At 44.8% G+C, this 17,984-nt stretch overlaps 1 protein-coding gene across 1 annotated transcript in view; it reads left to right on the top strand.

Moving 5' to 3' along the window:
• Positions 1-12,180, top strand: part of LOC139649898 (protocadherin Fat 4-like) — a 39,956-nt gene extending 27,776 nt beyond the window's left edge. Inside the window, exons 10-12 of the mRNA XM_071526409.1 lie at positions 3,437-3,495; positions 7,361-7,458; positions 9,426-12,180. Of these exons, the coding sequence (XP_071382510.1) occupies positions 3,437-3,495; positions 7,361-7,458; positions 9,426-9,709 (441 nt within the window). The 3' untranslated portion in view covers positions 9,710-12,180. The remainder of the gene's footprint in view (positions 1-3,436; positions 3,496-7,360; positions 7,459-9,425) is intronic.
• Positions 12,181-17,984: the final 5,804 nt, after the last annotated feature.

The raw sequence follows: 17,984 nt of genomic DNA, 5'->3' as shown, positions 1-17,984 counted from the left end.
GGATTGTTGTGCATTTTAGATGAAGTTATTCAGTATTTGTGAGTGTGGGAGTGTTGGCACGTGTGCTGAGTTAGACCGATTGTTTTGTAAATACTGTTATTTTTTAAGCAGCACATGTGACAAACTGGCCCACATGGTTCAGTGAATCTGTCCCCAAGGGTTTTGTCAGTAGAATCATGGTGTTTGCGTGTGTGACAGAGAGGAATATGCAATATTAACACACCTTGTGTTTTTCTCTCATCTTGACGTGTTTAGTGGTTCTCTTATAGTTAACAGTGCGATGGGTTCTCTCCATAGCTGTAACATTCGAGGGGTTACAGTAATTTGGTTTACACTAGCGTTATCATCAGTGAGGTTCAAAGGACACTGGCTCTGGAAACAATGTTTTAGATAGCTGGGAAACGACATAAGAGAGTGAATGTGTGAAATGACTTCATTTTTTTCAGACAGAGCACCAGGTGCAATCAAGCCATGGTTCTGTCAACACCAAGACAATTTCTGTGTGTGTGTATTGTGAAACTGAAGCTTCCACACAAAGCACACAGAGTACTGGATGTATGTTTTTTGCCTCTGTGTATGTGTGTGAGAGGGAGAAAGAGTTAGAGAATATATTGATGTGCTTTGGACACCTTTGGGACTTTGTGAATCACTTCCATTCATGACATGCAAAAGGTTTAACCAGTGAACCAGATGTTTTAGCAACGTCCACACACACGCATGCACACAAACATGCTGGATGGAGCCCAGATGTGTCTGTGTGGCGATTAGCGCAGTTTATTCCCTCTGATGAATCCAGAGCTCACACACGCTGATTATCCATCTCACCATCAGCTCCACACACAATCCACATGATTCTACCTGGGCTGATAGGCATCATGCCGCAGTAGCTAAGGAACTCGATCAGGTTGTAATTCACCTGGGGATCCCTTAAACCTCTCAATTGGACTTGAGGGTGTAATGGGAGCAGGCTGTGTTTAAAGCTTCCAGGCTGTTATGAAAGTCTCGCTGTTGGAGGAGGATGAGGCTCAAGACCCACAGAACTGTAATCCCTTCCTGCCCTCAGAGCTCCGTCAGCTGTCTGCATTGACAGAGTCTCCCTGAGTAGTCTGTTTGACCTACTCTTCTCTCATACCTTTAATCAGTCCACTGAAAAAAAAAATGTTGAGTCTATACCTGAAAAAGATTGAGGAGTGCTTGATTTATCTTATCTTTCTTAAGTGATGGCCTCACTTTAGAGACTGTTTAAGTGTCTGCAAGATAAATCAAGTACAACTAAAGAGGTTCTGATAATTAGAGAAAAAATTAACTTCAGTTTTTGTCCATGCATGCCATTATACATGATTTGGGATCTGGCCTTCTCTAAACCATCATGAACCTGACAACTGTTGGTGGTTCAGTTGGTTGTTTCAGGGGATGAAACCTGGCCTAGTCCTCCAGTTTGACTTTTTACAGAGCAGCAATGTCAGTGTTCAAATAGAGGATTGTATTCCTATAATTGTCATTTAACCCTTGTGATGTGTGAAGGCAGCCCAGCCATGTATACTGAAGTACAATAATTTACAGTACAGTAGAGCGAGGTGTTTACCTAAAGCTCACAGTGGGCCCACTACCCCAGTACAGAGTTCATTGCCAATATCTGTTTTCCTTCATTCCACATGCCTGTGGTGGGATCTGACCTTGGGAATGACCTAAGTGTGTGTGTGCATGGAGAGCGAGTCACACAGCTGGAATGCTGGGCCCCTCTGTGGATGCTCGCACTCACTCTGCTACTCTTTTTCTCCCCGCCAAAACTCAGACAGACACACATGCCCACACACACACACATCTTTGAGTCCATTTTTAGACAGCGAATGTCCACTAAACTCCTGTGGTTTGGAGTCCTAATAATAACTACTTTGAGTGTTGCTATTGAAATTCTTTCATGAGGATGTAACCAAACAGACTTGCCTTCTCCTTATCTGAATCCATTTCCCCTTTTCCCTGATTGATCAGTATTTGCATACAGATGAGACGAGTTCCTTTTGTGGACTGAAATTTAACCTCCTGACAGCCATTTTTACTCAGTGCTACATGCATTACCTTTAGGGTTGTTGGTATGATCACTATTGTAATAGGATAGTGGTATGTTTTGAGGGCTTTCTCTCTCTCTCTCTCTCTCTCTCTCTCGCTCTCTCTCTCTCTATCTATCATTCCCCAGGGTAGAACAGCTCTTTTAATAATGCAGCACATCGTCTTGCTGGCCTCTCTCCGGGGAGCTCTTGTGTCGATTAGGCAGCAGAGTCTGGAGCCAAGCCAAGGGTCTATTCACCGCATCACTGCACAACTAGACAGAGAGAGAGTAGGAGCTAGAGAGATGGGAAAGGCAGGAGAAGGCCAGTGAGGTACAGAAGATGGAAGAAAGTGAAATGGGCTTGAAGACATTAATAGAGAGTGGCAGGGACATATATAGATGAGAGTAAAGAGAGAAAAGAAAGGCTATAATCACTGCTTAGCCACCATCTTTCCCCCTATCTCTTCATTAAGTTTTGGTATCACAACAACAAACAGCTTTATGTTCCAAGGACTCTCTCTGTCATCTGCATGTACTAACAATCAGGTCTTTATGAGAGCCCTGTGAGTTACAGAGTCGCTCAATTAGCAGTGCTGGGAATGGCCCGATCGCTCCCTCAACAAGGCTTGCTAGTGTGTAAAGAGTCCTTAGGCATTAAGTCATGCACATGGGGAGCTTATTAGGTTTGTCTGTGTCCATCCTTTTATCACTTATGATCAGTCAGTAGCAGTATTTTAGACTGATCTTTGTGTGTGTAATCATCAAGTGAGTCAAGATGATCCCTTTTAGGAGACGTCCCTTGGATGTCCAAATCAGATCCACAAAGGCAGTCATTCCTCCATTAAGCTTGGGTGCCTTGCTGTATTTTTGAGGGCTTAATGTTCTGTAATAAGGTTCTGTGATCATCAGTGCAGCCTCCATACAGCGAGGGCCCAAGCCCCCCTTTCATATCTCATTTAGTTCTCTTTTTGATATTGTCTGGCTTTGTTTTGTTTTTGGTTCCTGTCCCTAATTATAAGCGGAGCCCCAGTTTGTGTTTGTGTGTTTGTCTGTGTCTGTGTCTGTCTGTGTGTGTGTGTGTGTGTGTGTGTGTGTGTGCTTCTCAGCAGCATTTTATGCTCCATGGCTCTTGGAACAAAATGGACGCCTGAGCTTACGGACGTTTGTTGATATCTATAACTCTTTGTTCAGCCTCCCTGGCAGTCTACAACTTTTCCTAAAACACACACAGACACACAAGAGGGTACACGCAGACATACACCATTACACACCAATATACTAACCACAAGGCAATGTCTCATGAACCAGAAGACACACATCAGAAACGTCATGCTGTTGTTGCAATGGAACACTTATTTCATGTTGCATTTTCTGCTCTCTTCACAGCAAAAGCCTCCCAACAATGACTGGCGCTTCACTCAGGGACAGAGACCCGGACCTAGCGGGTGAGTAGACTGATACACACACACACATACACACATACGCACACAGATTGAATGCCCTGTAACATCAAGGACATGTCTTTGTGCCACGCAAGCTTCATGGAGGAAAGAGGGAGTAAGGGAGGAAGAGAGATAAGGTGTGAGAAAAAGAAGAGGGGGATGGTAGTGAGTGCTGTAGCCATAAGAACTTACTGCCTGCAGGCCCAGATTGTAAAGTACTGATGACATCAGCGCTCATATTCACTGATAGGACAGAAACTCACAGTGTATCAGAATTGAAGCCATAATGCCATCATCTAAATCTGATTCTGAATAACATTGTCAGATTGTCATTGCCAAATTAAAGATATTTGAATTTAAATTCATGATTCTGCTCAGTGAATCAGGATTCCTGATATTTACTCATGAATGAGCATCTCTGCCTGTTTCCAGGCTGTATAAAAAGGCTATATAAAATGGCTGCCGCAGCTTCCACTCCCCCTCCCCTCCTTTTCCTCTCCTCTCTGCGCTCTCTGAGCCTGTGTGCCATCACTCAGTACAACTGATGAGGGAAGGGGACCAGAGCTAGTGGGGGATGGGAGAGTGTATTTCTCTCTCTCGCTCTCTCTGGTTTATTTTCTTCCATCTGAGATGTCACATTGATTTGTTACGTGAGATTTAATGTTTTGACATCAGTGATTGTCTGTCACATGGCAATAGATAACTACCCACATTTCCCTATTTCAGTTGTGTGTGTTTGTGCGTGCGAGTGTGTATGTTTGTGGCTGTGCCCAGTCCGATGGTTATTTAGCCCATATTCTGGTGCCAAAGTGGTGTACATGCTGTAACAGTTTCCACAACAATGATTGCACAACACATTCCCACATTCCATGAGTCAAGCCCTCTCTCTGAAAGTACCATCTGGGGAGGGGGGCTCTGTTTCTCCAAGCCCTGTTTCTGCAAGTCAGGAGAATGCTAGACACACACACACATACACACAAACACATCTTACTTGGAACAAAAACCACGAGCCGCTGCCATTTTGGAATACCACTGGGGTTATGGATACATTGGACATAATTCATGTTAGTGGAAAAAAAAAGAGAAAGAAAACTAACTTCCCATCTCTGGTATTTTAAATGGATGTGACAGACTCAACATATTTTCCACTGAGAACTAGAACACAGAATCTCTGCATTTTCCTATTCCTTAGACTGACGACTGACTCTTGGCTACAATCAAATACTAAATGGTTCTTTCGGACTGTATAACCTGTTGTGTTTTTAGTCCCTACATGCCGTACGCCACACACATACGATGGACACCGAAGAGCGGGACAAGGTATCAACATAGAAATAGACACTGTGGCCAATTTCTGCCCTTAGTAGCTGATCAAGGTTTGTTAAGTCTCTGTTAAGTGGTAATGTGGAGGTGGGATCTGACTGGAAATCAGCTGATAAGGGCAGAGAGCGGCTAAAATTGTTTAGGTAGCGCGCTGCAGTTGAGTGCTGTGCTGTGTGTAGATGTACCTTACCCATAGCTTCTTTTAGTCCCCCTGAAATGTTGATGGGGTTTGTTGATCAATGTGCATAGGCCACAATGCCTGCTGTGGCATAGAAAGGATTGTGATAATTTTTGGTTTGCGTGCAGTGTTTTTGTAGATTTGCTCTGCATTGTATGTGTGCTATACATATAGTCATTAGTCTGAGAGGTCTTGTTTTCTCTCCTGCTAGAGGACCCGCTTACCATATAGTGTTGCCTTTGTTGTACGTCTGTGATGGTTGTAGCCAGACATTACCACATGCGGCTTTTTCATGTGATTTATCAGCTGGAAAACAGGCTACCAGGAAAGAGACAATGGGGACGGCTGTCTGATGAGTGATTTTGTCAGTTAGAGGTTGAAAACATACTCTATGAAGTAAAGTCTTCACTCTAAACTAAACTCTTAATGTCAATATGCAGATCAGACAGATATCAACATGTGCACCATGTGACGTAGTTTGATGTTCTAGGTTTAAATCAGGTTTAAAGTTAATGTCTACAAGGTTCTTTGCAAAATCCGAGGGAGGGATTTCCTCAGGGATACAATGTCTACTTCATGCATGGTTACAGAGGAAAAGGGATAACCCTCTCTGGTCTTCCCTCTGGGCCATAGTTCACAAACTTGCCCACAGGAAGTGATAATCCTGACCACAGGAAGTGCTTAGCACAACCACAGGATGTGATAAGTGCAGGGAGACGCTAATTGGGGATAAATGAAGCATCCCCTCTTATCTTCAGTGATGTGAAGAGGCACAAAATGGCTGCCCCGGGTTTACTGACTGTGCTCTAGCCCAGTCTGTTTCTCATTGGCTGCCTGGCACAGGACATACATGTTCCTCTGCCTCAATCTCTCTCTGGCACTAAAGTGAAAACCACTTTAGACTTTTGGCAGTGAGATCCGGCAACTTGCGCTTGAACACTGCCCCGTTTTTGTGTTAGAATTGCTTTCTCGCTTTTTCCCCTCATTCTCCCCCTTACTTTCTCTTGGTCAATTTCCTGGTCCACAGCCTTTTGCCCAGGAGGCTTTTAATTGGTTTTAAATAGAGACCAAAGGAGAGGCATTCCTTTTAACTGCATCACATATAATAAACTCACACAGCACATACACATACGTACAACCTTGCTTGCTTCATTTTTTTACTGCAGCCCATATAAGTCAGGAAGTAGGACCTGAGACCCTGGTGTCCTTTTAACCCCTGATATGCCATTGAGTTTCCTCATTGGAGCCGCACACTTTTAGAACCTTTTACCCACCACCCCCTGGGGCTAATGATCCACCACTGTAGGCCCTCAGGAGGGCTACTGAAATAGTTAACTTACCATTGTAGTGCACACACACAGTAATAAAAAAAAAGGAGGTTGAGGGAGTAGTTAGGAGAGTCAAAACCATCTGTACTCTTTTTGCTCTGAACCAAGTCCAGTGGCAGCATCCAAAGTGGTTCTCCAGGTGTTCTTAGACTGTCCGTGACTTACAAGTGGAGTCTAAAGAAGTGACATTTCAAAGCAAAGCAGTTGTCTGGCTTATCCTTTATTAATGTTCTGACAAAGTCTAATGGCACTAGCATGAGGATAAAATACTGCATTTTCATGGGCAATCAAAACTACCCCGAATTCCAAAGGTAGACGTTTATTAGCACTATGGAAACAGGAGCAGAGAAACGATACAAGCACTGTGAACTAGTTGTGAGTTGTAGAGCTTGTGTTGGTGTGTTAAAAGTATGGGAATGGATATAAGTAGGTGAGCGTAATAGATTGCAGGTCTGCTTTTTCCTTTGTTCCCCCTACATGCAAATTACCGACTTTAAACAAACAAGCCTTTGAAGATGAATTTGCCCAGATGGAAATGTTCAGTGTTCACTGAGCACTGCATGTGTCTCTATGTAGACAACTATTTCCCTTAAAGGTGGCACCATTAAACATTTAATCAGATTTACAACATGGTGTAGTGCTCGTGGTCATGCTAGAGAGTGTGTGAATGTTGTACTGGGTTTACAGTGTGTGTGTGTGTGTGTGTGTGCGTGTGCGTGTGTATGAATGCGTGTACACAAGCTTGCTAGCTTGTCTGTGTGCACACACATTTGTATATGCATTAAAAAGTGTGTGTTCATGTGTGTGAGCGTTTGTTTGAGAGACGCACCTTGTTTTGTATACGGTACATCCTCTTTGTTATCCTTGCTGAGTTCTCCTCAGGCTGTGTACTTCGCCATCAGCTGCTTTGCCTTTACATCATAAACCACCAACTGTCAAACCAGCAGTCAAACAAAACACACACAAGGACTCTGTAGAGGACTTCTAAAATTGCCATCGGTTATTGACGCTTCTTCTTCTTCCCTCTGTTTGGCTATAGGGCAACCGGAGGACCCGAGGTTGCCATGGGAACTGGCCCCTGGCCCCAGCCCCCAACCGAAGCTGAGCAGCTCCAGGCCCTGATGGCTGCAGCTAACGGTGAGTCCTATACCTCTTCATCCTTTCCTTCCTCCTTTCATCTCCCTCTTTCATCCTTTCATCTGTCTCTTTTATAATAATTAAATCTCTCCCTAACCCATTTCTTTCTGTTCATCATCATATCCAGCTATCACCCTCCACTCCACCCCCACCCCCAGGGCCGGCTTGGCAAGAAGGGCAAAGGAGGGGGAGGGAAGAGCAGGGTGTGGGGGCAGGGGTGGGTCAGGCTAGATTCCTGTTTGGTTGGAGGGCATCTAGCCAGACTCGCTCATTGATAAAGCTCTCTCTGTCCACATCAATGTTTCCATGGCTCATTGTGCGTAGTGGTAGTGTGCTAATAAGCATCCGAAGGAAGCTTCAGATATTATTCAGGCAATAGGCGTAGCTACCCGCAGTAGCCCAGATATAGTACAGTTAATGTGTTTAATTCAATAACATTACAGAGATGCATGTTTCCACTGTACACATTAGCCACACGCACAATGTTTTATCGTAATATTATAAAACATTGTGTGCCTATCATTGTGTGCCTATATTACAATACTTGAATTCTTAATGTGCGCACCTTTGGGCTCCACCAGAACTACAGATTCAGAGTGTAAACCTATTCACAACTCTGCGACATTACACCCCCCATCCCCCCTTTTTTCCCCTATTCCTCTTTTGCTGCAGTTACTGCATACACACAGGGGCACACACACAGTGACTCATCTTTGGACTGTTGCTATGGAAGGCCTTGTAATCATTCTAACATGGAAAAATACACATCAAATTGAACTTGACTGCAAAGCTGCAGGCAAACACAAAATACATAGAAATAGTGGAGGGACAGACAGATTTGTTGCCACACAGACTCAAGTCTTTGTTTCCATTGTTATTTCAACCACTGACACATCTCAGCTCCCCTCCCTACACACGCACACGCACACACACACACACACACACACACACACACACACACACACACGCGCGCACACACCCTCCCCCCTCTTGGACACTGCGCCGGACGTGATGTGGAGTTTTTCCATCTGAGTGAACAGAGAGACAAAGAGAGAAGGCTCTGTCTTGGTCATAGAGTTAACCTGTATGTCAGCAGAGAGCTAGACAGAAGGAACAGTTAGTGCCGTAAGGGAGGGAAGAAGCAGCTACAGAACAAATATTAGATATTCTAAATATTGAAGGTCATCTCTCCACTCTATAGATAATGTCATTGTGTTGATAAGCATTATGCAGTAGCAGTTCCATAATCAATTTGTTAAGCACAGTCTGTTACTGAGCAGAAAGAGTATTAAAAATAACCATGTATTTAGTCATCGCTTTGGCTGTGAAGAAGTCAGTACAATTAGCATGAGTGTTTTTGTGTGCATGCGTGGGTTTATATAGGTTGAGAGGAGCTAGAGGATGGGGGAGGGTGCATTTCTGTCTGTGGCTCTGCAATGCAGGGGCTGGGGGAGAATTATGAGCTGAGCAGTTACGTCATGCGCACACAGTCAGGGCATGCGTAATAGAAAAACACAAACACAGAGGAGTATGCAATGTAGACGGTTTCATCATTCCCAACAAAAATTCAGTACACCACTGACCATTTTGTAACACCCTTTTCTGTCTCTTTTGTTCATGTTTTCCATTCATGCCCTCACAGTTTGTTTCAGATTAGCTCAACTGAATTAGCCTTACATAAGCGTTCATTCCCTGCAGACTCAGTTTTGCCAGAGCAATGGAATATCTTAAAATCAAAGCTAAAGTTCACACAGAATCTTCCTTCAGTCACGTACCTTGTTTTTCCTTTATATATGGAGGCTTTGAATCAAACAGTTTAATCTCTCCTGTGTCCCATTGTTGTTTCTCCCCTTTTATATAATATTGTGAAACAAAAGCATTCAAGATTCTTGTTGTTTAACAAGTTCTATCCCTCTCTCCTCTCAAAACCTTCCCCCTGTCCCCCGCTCTGTCTCTCTTCCCCCCAGAAGTGAGCGAGGCTACGGCCACCTTGGGACCCGGCACCATGGGCCTGAGCACCCGCTACAGCCCCCAGTTCACCCTGCAGCACGTGCCCGACTACCGCCAGAACGTCTACATCCCCGGCAGCACGGCCACTCTCACCTCCAACCCCCAGCAGCAGCAGGCCGCGGCTCAGCAGGCCACCCAGCAGGCGCTGCCTCCTCCCCAGGCCTCCGCCCAGCCCGAGCCCCCCAAGGCCGCCCAGACCCCCGCCTCCAAGAAGAAGTCCACCAAGAAGGAGAAGAAGTAGAGAGGGAAGGACGGAGGTGGAGGAATGACACACCCGGCCTGATCCGATGAGAAATTCAACCCCCCACACCCCCCATTAGGTATCTTACCGCTCTGCTGTCGCCCACGCTAGCCACGGTCTAAATACTGACAGCAAATCACTTTGACCCCATGGACGATGTTGATGGTTCTTTGAAAGTGTGTCTTGAGGGCCTTGAAGAATCTGAATGTGCTGAAGGCTGTTGTTGATACTTGGAAACCCGTGTTGTGCTCAAGGTCTAGTATTACTCATGTAATTGTTGTTAGTGAATAAGATATTTTTGGGGGGTATGGAGGGTTGTTGTGTTTTTTGGCAAAATCAAATGAACTTGGATTCACTTCAGACAAAGAGATTCAGTGTAAGGAACCTTGCTGGGAGGACAAGGCTATACCCAGTGATGTATTCAGAGATGACATTTTAATGTGTTTCATGTTGGATTTATTGCGCCCTTTCCCTAACGTGGAAAGTCAGCTATTGTAAAGTATGCTAGATTGCCATTAGATTCCTATATAGGGTCAGCCTTGCAGGATATTAAAGCATAACTCCTATGGATATAAGGCTGTTGTTTGACATTACACACTCTTCTGCATGCTCCTTTAGGTTCAAACCACATATATTTTAGAGTTGCAAACTATGCATTGCAAAAGCAAGGAGGACGACATCCTGAACCTATAATCCTCCCTCCAAACGCAGGTCAATATAATGCACATGTAGCATTTACTTGACACAAAATGAAAATTACTTTTGTAATCATAGTTTAAAAGATAAGATTTTAATCTCCTGTGATGTTTTTATGACCTGAGCATGCACCCGGAGCAAGGGCTGGCAGAGAGTGGGGCGGCGTGGTGTTGTGTTGTCACAGGCCATGCTGTCCATGCAGGTGGCATAGCAGCGGGCACTGGCTCCTTGTATTACACCCCCAGATGGGCACAAACATGTCCTGCTGTCCTGCACCCTCTGTCCCCCCCCCCCCCCCCCTCCCAAACCAGCTTGTGTCCTCCCCTCACTCACTACCCCATGTTGAGAGCCAAACAATAAGAAATGCACTGTTCGTATTCTAAAGATGAGACGATGTAGGGGTAGTAATCACTTCGGTCTTTAGGGAAACGTGTAGACGTGGTAAACTTAAGTGCTTAGGAGTCTCTAGACACTTTGCAGGCCGCTAGGGCCTCAACAGAGTATTCACCCTTGCTATCCTGAAGTGCTGATGAAACTTCTTGACATGAGACAATAACATGTTTTTTTCTTTGGGAGATAATGATTCGATAGTATAGAGAAAGTGTTTATATAAGATAAGTCTTTCCTTTGCCGTCCATTTGTCCGTCAGGCTACTGGCCGGACACCACTGCATGAAGAGGCAGCTTGCAGGCTGGGTCAGGGGGAGTGGAGAGGGTGTGGTGAAGGGTACACAGTCTGGGGTGGCACCATTACATTGACAAGGGGGTGGGAAGCAACCTTGGCTCTACCCACTGAATGTACAGAGGCACCACTGTTGACCCACCCCGCCCCCTAAACTTCCTCTAATGCACTGACCCAGGTAGAGGTCAACAGAGCCAAGCACATCTGTCCCTGTTGGAGAGGAGATACCACTTGAGAAGGAGCTGGGGGTTCAGAGTTGGCTCCCCATGCTAGCCCTCCATTGACACCCACTCTGTTCAATGCTAACCTCAGGCTCTCTACCACTCACTCCTCCCCTCCGCTCCCTGGTCCTGTGAAGGCTCTTCCCCACTGTAAATAAACACATGGTCGATGGTATGAGCCAGTTGTTTGTATAGTAGGGACCACGTCCAGCATTTTCAAAATAAAAGTCCCTCTCCACAAGGCGTGGCTTACTACTGGAATGTGTTGCATTTGTTTTTCAAGAAAAATAAGAAAATCGCAGTAAAAAAAAAACTAATGAATAAAAATCTGAGATGTTCTTCAACAGTTTGTGTTGCAATGTAGTAACTAAGCACCATGGAAGCCAACTAACTCTTCAGTGTAAATAAATGAATTAAAGATGACGATGATGATAACTTTAGATGATAAGTAAACAAAGTGACACGCGTAGACTAGTTAACTTGTGATATGTGTTGCCCATATTTTTGTGTTCATTTTCTCTCTCTACTATCTATTTTATCACCCTGTAAAGAAACGAAACACACAAAAAAAAAATATTGGAAATGTTTCTATCCTTCTGTAACCTCTTAATGTTCTTTTGCTGTGATTTTATCTCGTGCATTTGTGAAAGAATGCCTCTCTTTCTCTCTTTCTGTCCATATGAACAAATGATTATAAATATTATATATGTGTAAGTCCGTCCGCTGCTGAATTAATCCTATTCTATCCTGCTGTATTATCTTTCTTATGAAACGCTTAGCCCCCACGCTATACCCCCATGTTACTCTCTTATTTTTATGCTAATATTTATATTGCTGTTTTATTTTCTCTTGAACACTGACATTTCAAATAAAAAAGATTCTGAAATCATTTAAAAAATGCTTGTGCATCTGGAATTTGTCTTATGCTAATGTATGTTTAATGTATGTTTGCATTTAATGATAGCAACTTCTAGGCTACAGCTTTTGAGTGATTTTGCTATTATTTGTGTAACATTAATCCTATTAACTGATAAGATTCACCTGTGGAAAGCATAGCCTTAACAGTCAAAAGTGCAGTTAGAACCAGTGTGCAGGAGTTTAAAAATCTTTCTTGGGGCTTTTATCTGTGTGACCCACAGCCAGGAGCCTTTGGCACACCTACCATATCCCAGAAACCTTTGCTCCATGCCATGTGTGTTTGAAGTGTCCTCTGTGGCTGTAAGGCAGAAAAAAGGGATGAAAGATGATGAGATGCAAGGTTACAATGTTTCCTCAGAGACAATACAGATGTGTTGGTATTCAAACGGAGTTAATATTATAGAAAGTGATCCACAACTATAGCAGTAGAACCAGGACCTTTTGTAAATAAATACATGAGCTATTTTCTACCATTGTGTATGAACAGTTTGCTTGATGTGTAATGAGTTAAAGTGTCCATGGGTGAAAATGGCATTTAACAGTCTCACTTAAAATCACAACTTCTGATATATATTAAGTCTTCAATTCTAGGCTTAATATTTCTATGGATTGGAAATGGGCCATTTAGAAAATGGTTGCAGCAAAATGACTGCAGATGATAACTGACATTAAAGCCAATGATTTAGCTAAATGCATCATCTCAATGAGGAGGAAAAAAAACAGTATTTTGAACATATCTTTCACTTTGGTGAAGAACACTTAGTGGAAAAGATAAGTCCTGAAAGATGCCCCTACTGTTGTTGATTATTTGGTGCAGGCATGTCAGCCAACCTGTCCTCACAGGGTTCACATCAACATTATATAACATCTGAGAAGAAGAATCTGCCTAGAAACTCTCTTGACTGAATCTAGAATATATAATAGAGTATATAGAGTACAGAATATAGAGTAACTGTGTCAAGATGCAGCCTTGGGCGGATCCAGCAAAGCAGAACAGGTTTAAATTCATTCTTCTGGTTTTCAGAACACCTGAACTTAGTGTCACCTTGTCCAGTTGTAGTTATACTGGAGCCCCATGGTTTATCTTATCTTCTGTCTCAGAGATCCTGGGGCCACTAGTGGAAATATGGCAGACAGCTCTTTGTGTCTTACACAAGGTCTTACACAATAACAGAAACACCTCTATAAATAGCCCATGGAACGTCACAAACCAAAACAAAAGGAACAGGCCTTGACTCACTGGAGATGATGGGGGATGGAAGGAAGGATGGAGGAGCTGGAGGGACGGAGGTGATGTGAGTGTTGATCATGAATCAGGGGTCACGTCCTTTCTGATGTCAGCTAATGCTGCTTTTCCAAGTAAGGATACTGCCGGGAGATACAAATGTTACGCAAGACCACCAGCTCTAAGAGACACTTACAAGTAGCAGTTCAAAAATACCTGAAAAGAGATATCAGCCTAAGCTGCCACAGCATTTATGAGAACATTGTAAAGGTCTTGGAGAGGCAAAAACCCATCCTGTAATTTTTCTTCCAAATCAAACACAGGTACCAACATCAAAGACTGCAGACCTACAAACCCAAAATGGCCGACTCCTCTCCCCCTTCTCTCTTTGCATTATGTGGTTGCCAAGGCAACTGTTAGCCCCAGCGCTGCATGCTTCCTCTGTTCAGTTCTTGGCGTCTTCATTAGAAATCTATGCAGTCTGCGATATTAGCTCAGCCCAGGGCCTGCCTGAGTTGAATGACCTGCTGGAAGTCAAACATATGCAGCCATTAGTCAAACCTGGCAACGCTGAGAGAAGCATATGCAGGAAACATGGCAGAGCAGAGCAGAGAATATCCCACACACAGACACAGACACAGGCGGATGAGTCAGTGGCAATAAAAGACTGAAGACTTGTCCAGGTTTGATTTATTGGGAGTCAACAGGCTTTCAAGTGAGAGCTATTCTAATTTTTATATCCAATAATCAAAGGAAATAGAAGTACAATTCATATCCATAGAAATATGGGTACAATTCTATGCATATTCTATGAAATTTTCAAACTTTACTTTAACAGTGGACCTATTTAGTCAGCTGATGTTTGTCACCCTATGACTCTCACAGTGACTCCTGCTGTCCTCATGGCCCCCATGTGTCACCAGGTTCCCTTTAGCTGTGACTGCAGTGGGACAGGAAGTGAGGCGCTTCCCGGAGGGGAGACCCAGCAGAAAAGGCAGATTGTTCTTTTATTGCCCTCTTTATGCCCTCCCCCACCCCCCACCCCCCACCCCATCTCGCTTAATTAGGCACATTCCCACTAATCACACACATACACACACACAATAAAGCAATACACACACACAGTCACGGGGATAGTGGCATACCGTGCACACACTCACACACACACACACACACACACTCACACTCACACACAGACAAAAAGACTCCAATCCAGGGACGGTGATGTACAGTGGGGTCATCCAATGGAGGGAGCAAAGAAGGAAATCCACAGCGGGCTGGACCTTGACAATGGGCCGTCTGTGTGCGGTAATGACATTAGTCAGACCGCCTGAACACAAGACATCACAGACAGCATCACATCCTGAGTGTGACACACACATACAAGAAAGAATGCATTTGGGGGCACAACAGACACACCTATACACATATACTGTAGTCCGTCAGTGAGTCAGGCCAGAAGTCAGTCAGTCGTTCACACACACACAAACACAAGTACTGAATAGCATAGATTCACTGATTAGCATTTATAACCAAATGCATTCTAATTCAGCTAGTGGCATAGATTGTCATCAGCGTACTGGGCCAGGAAACAGACCATAACTTTCTCTCCTCTCCTACAGTATGTGAACTGCCGGGCAGCTCCAGCAGCAGCAGAGAGAGAGGAAACAAGGATCTCATTTCAGACTGAGGACCTCATCTGATCCATCTGAGGAGAGGACAGGATGTGATGTAACAGCTGCTTGTGGCGGGACAGGAAATGGGTTTCCGCGCCTCGTCAAGCCGCTTTTTTTTTTTTCTCCACAGTCCAGAGAGAGGAAGGAACACCCTCCCTCCCTCCCTCCCCCCCCCTCCTTCCTCTCTTCCTCTCTTCCTTCATCCCTTCCCCCTCCCCTCCTTCCCCCCATCCTGCAGCTGTCCCTGTGTTAGAGGATAGAGCAGCGTGATATGGGTCACCACATGTTGGAGGACAGAGCGTTGCTCTGTGGGCAGACGCACTCGAAACAGAGCTGGGATAAAGGCCAGATTATACCGGACTTTACTATGGATCAACTCCGCGATGCACTGTATATGTTTACAGCGCCACAGTCGGCTTACATAGGGGGCCATCCACATGACACACTTATTGGAGACTACAAATTCAGGAGACCCATTACTTTTATAGAAAGAACAGACAGTAGTGGGTTAATGTGATCTCCTCTCTTGCGAGAGAGAGAGAGAGAGAGAGAGAGAGAGACTCCACTGTTTTTTTGGAAGGATGTTCCTTATTAAAAAAATTAATAGGGAGAGAAAGGAATGGAACATCTTTTTTTTTCTGATGGCACACTCAGCCAGCTCCAAAAATACACACTGACTCCTCTGCTCTCTGCACAAATATCAAGCTTGCAGATTTCTTCAAAACCTATGAAGGAGCATTCCTCGCTAACCGGAAACGCATTTTCTTACATTCTTAAACATTATCTTACTAAATAATATAAACATATAAACAACATTTCTAGCCCACAGAGAGGAATGCTAGAGGTAATGGCAGAGACCTGGACTTCACTAGCAGGGAGGTCAGTGTTTGTTGGCCGAGGGGAAAAGGAGGAGGCCATTGAGTCGGAGCAATGGAGCAGTGTAGCCTGAACGTTGCTAAGGCTAACTCTGCCCTGATTTAAAGAGACACAGTAATGCACTGGCTGCTGGCTCAACTAAATCACAGAGATGGAGCCGTAGCATGTGGAAGAAGAACACAATGCTCCCTTTCACTGCAGCAAACCCTTTTTCTCTCCGTCTGAAAAGCCCTCTCTCTCTCTCTCTCTGGTATTTCTAGTCTCTCTCTCTCTCTCTCTCTCTCGCCTCATCTCCTCTGCCAAGTGCTCTCGCGCCTGTTTTCTCAGCTGGGAGGATGGAAATCAGACAGGAGGGGGGGGGGGGGGGGGGGGGGGGGGATGGGAATGAAGGGAAAGACAGACTGAGGGAGAGTCTGAGAGATGGATTTAGGGTGATGGTAAAAAAAAAGGGTAAATGGGGTTAATTGCCTCGCTCTGATTTTGCCACAGAGAAGATGAGAGGAAAAAGTATCCTCTTTTCCTCGCATCAGGTGTCACACTTGACTCCGCCCAGGTTACAAGTCAAGGGTCAAGCATGTAAAACAGACAGAGGCAGTGAAGTCAGAGCATCTGCTCACAGGTGAGGGACCCTGGAAACAGAAAGGATATATCACAAAGACTATATAGACCATATAATTTGGTTTCCCTCCACTAGACAAGATAGAACAGTGTGTGTTTTGATCAAAAGCTTCCATCTGGCGCAATGTGGTTTGAGGGCATCCTCCACCCCCACCCTGCCTCTCCACTCTCTCCTATACACCCCCCCCCCCCCCACACACACACACACACACACACACCACAACCCCAATCCCCTTGTACAAGCTGTACACCCCATAAACACCACCTCCCCCATCCAGCACACACACACACGCAGCCACCACACCCCCAGCACAGTGCAGAGCATCTAATCCATTTCCTTCACCACTGCGGTTGTCATTGGAAACGCAACATTCCCCCTCTGAGCGACCAGAGAGGGAACGGAGAGAGGAGGGAGGAGGGAGGACGGGAGGAGAGGAGAGAATGAAATATATAAGGAAGCAACAAAAGAAGCCAATCTTCCTGAAGGATTAGAGAATCAGCCAGAAATTCTCTCTCTGCTGTCTCTTCCGTACTTCAACGCTGCCTCCGCACAACACACACACCTCTGCCACAGGGATGTGTGTGTGTGTGTGTGTGTGTGTGTGTGTGCTCCACGCTGACATTGCTGGATATGAAGGATGTTATCTGCTATCCTGCTATCCTAGAGTGTGAGATTTTGTACATGCCAGTGCATTAGTGAGGAAAGCAATTGCACTGTGTGTGTGTGTGTGTGTGTGTGTGTGTGTGTGTGTGTGTGTGTGTGGGTGGGTGTTCTCACAGGCCGGCCATGCTGTGAATGCGTAGCGCCTCAGACATGCAGACTTTGACACAGAGGCATGTCGACATCTCAGCGCCATGGCGACAGGTGTTGCCGCGGAAATGGTGCAGCTGCTGCATGGATATTTCAGGCTAATAAACGTTCACTCTTAAGCTCCCTCTCCTCTCCCCCACCGCCCCATTCCCGAAACCAATACACCCCTCCCTGATATTACAGGCTGGAATGCAAAGTCTGTGAGGAGCCCATCTTGACCATGCAACTGAGTTTATATAGCGTTGGTGCATATTCAGCTGGCTTTTGTTAAGGGGCACTGACTGCAAACTGATAAAGAGAAACAGTGTTAATGCAATGGTGGATCCTAATGGAGAACATAGGAGTGGAGCTCTAACACACACACACACCTTACTTGCTAACTTACATCAGTGATGACTATACTGTAGCCTATGTCACTTTTTTGAATGCCTATCCATCCTCTCTCTCTCTCTCTCTCTCTCTCTCTCTCTTTCTCTCTCTCTCACAGACACACACACACACAACTGGGAATTATATGAAGAAGATATTTATAAAAAATAAATATATATTTGCA

The sequence above is a fragment of the Centroberyx affinis genome, unplaced genomic scaffold, assembly GCF_046629955.1.
Source record: "Centroberyx affinis isolate AG114_WGS23_722 - 3 ecotype Tasmania unplaced genomic scaffold, CSIRO-AGI_Caff_v1 ptg001411l_1, whole genome shotgun sequence".
Taxonomy (NCBI): Eukaryota; Metazoa; Chordata; class Actinopteri; order Beryciformes; family Berycidae; genus Centroberyx; species Centroberyx affinis.
Note: the sequence above shows the minus strand (reverse complement) of the source record. Positions and strands in the feature narration are given on the sequence as shown.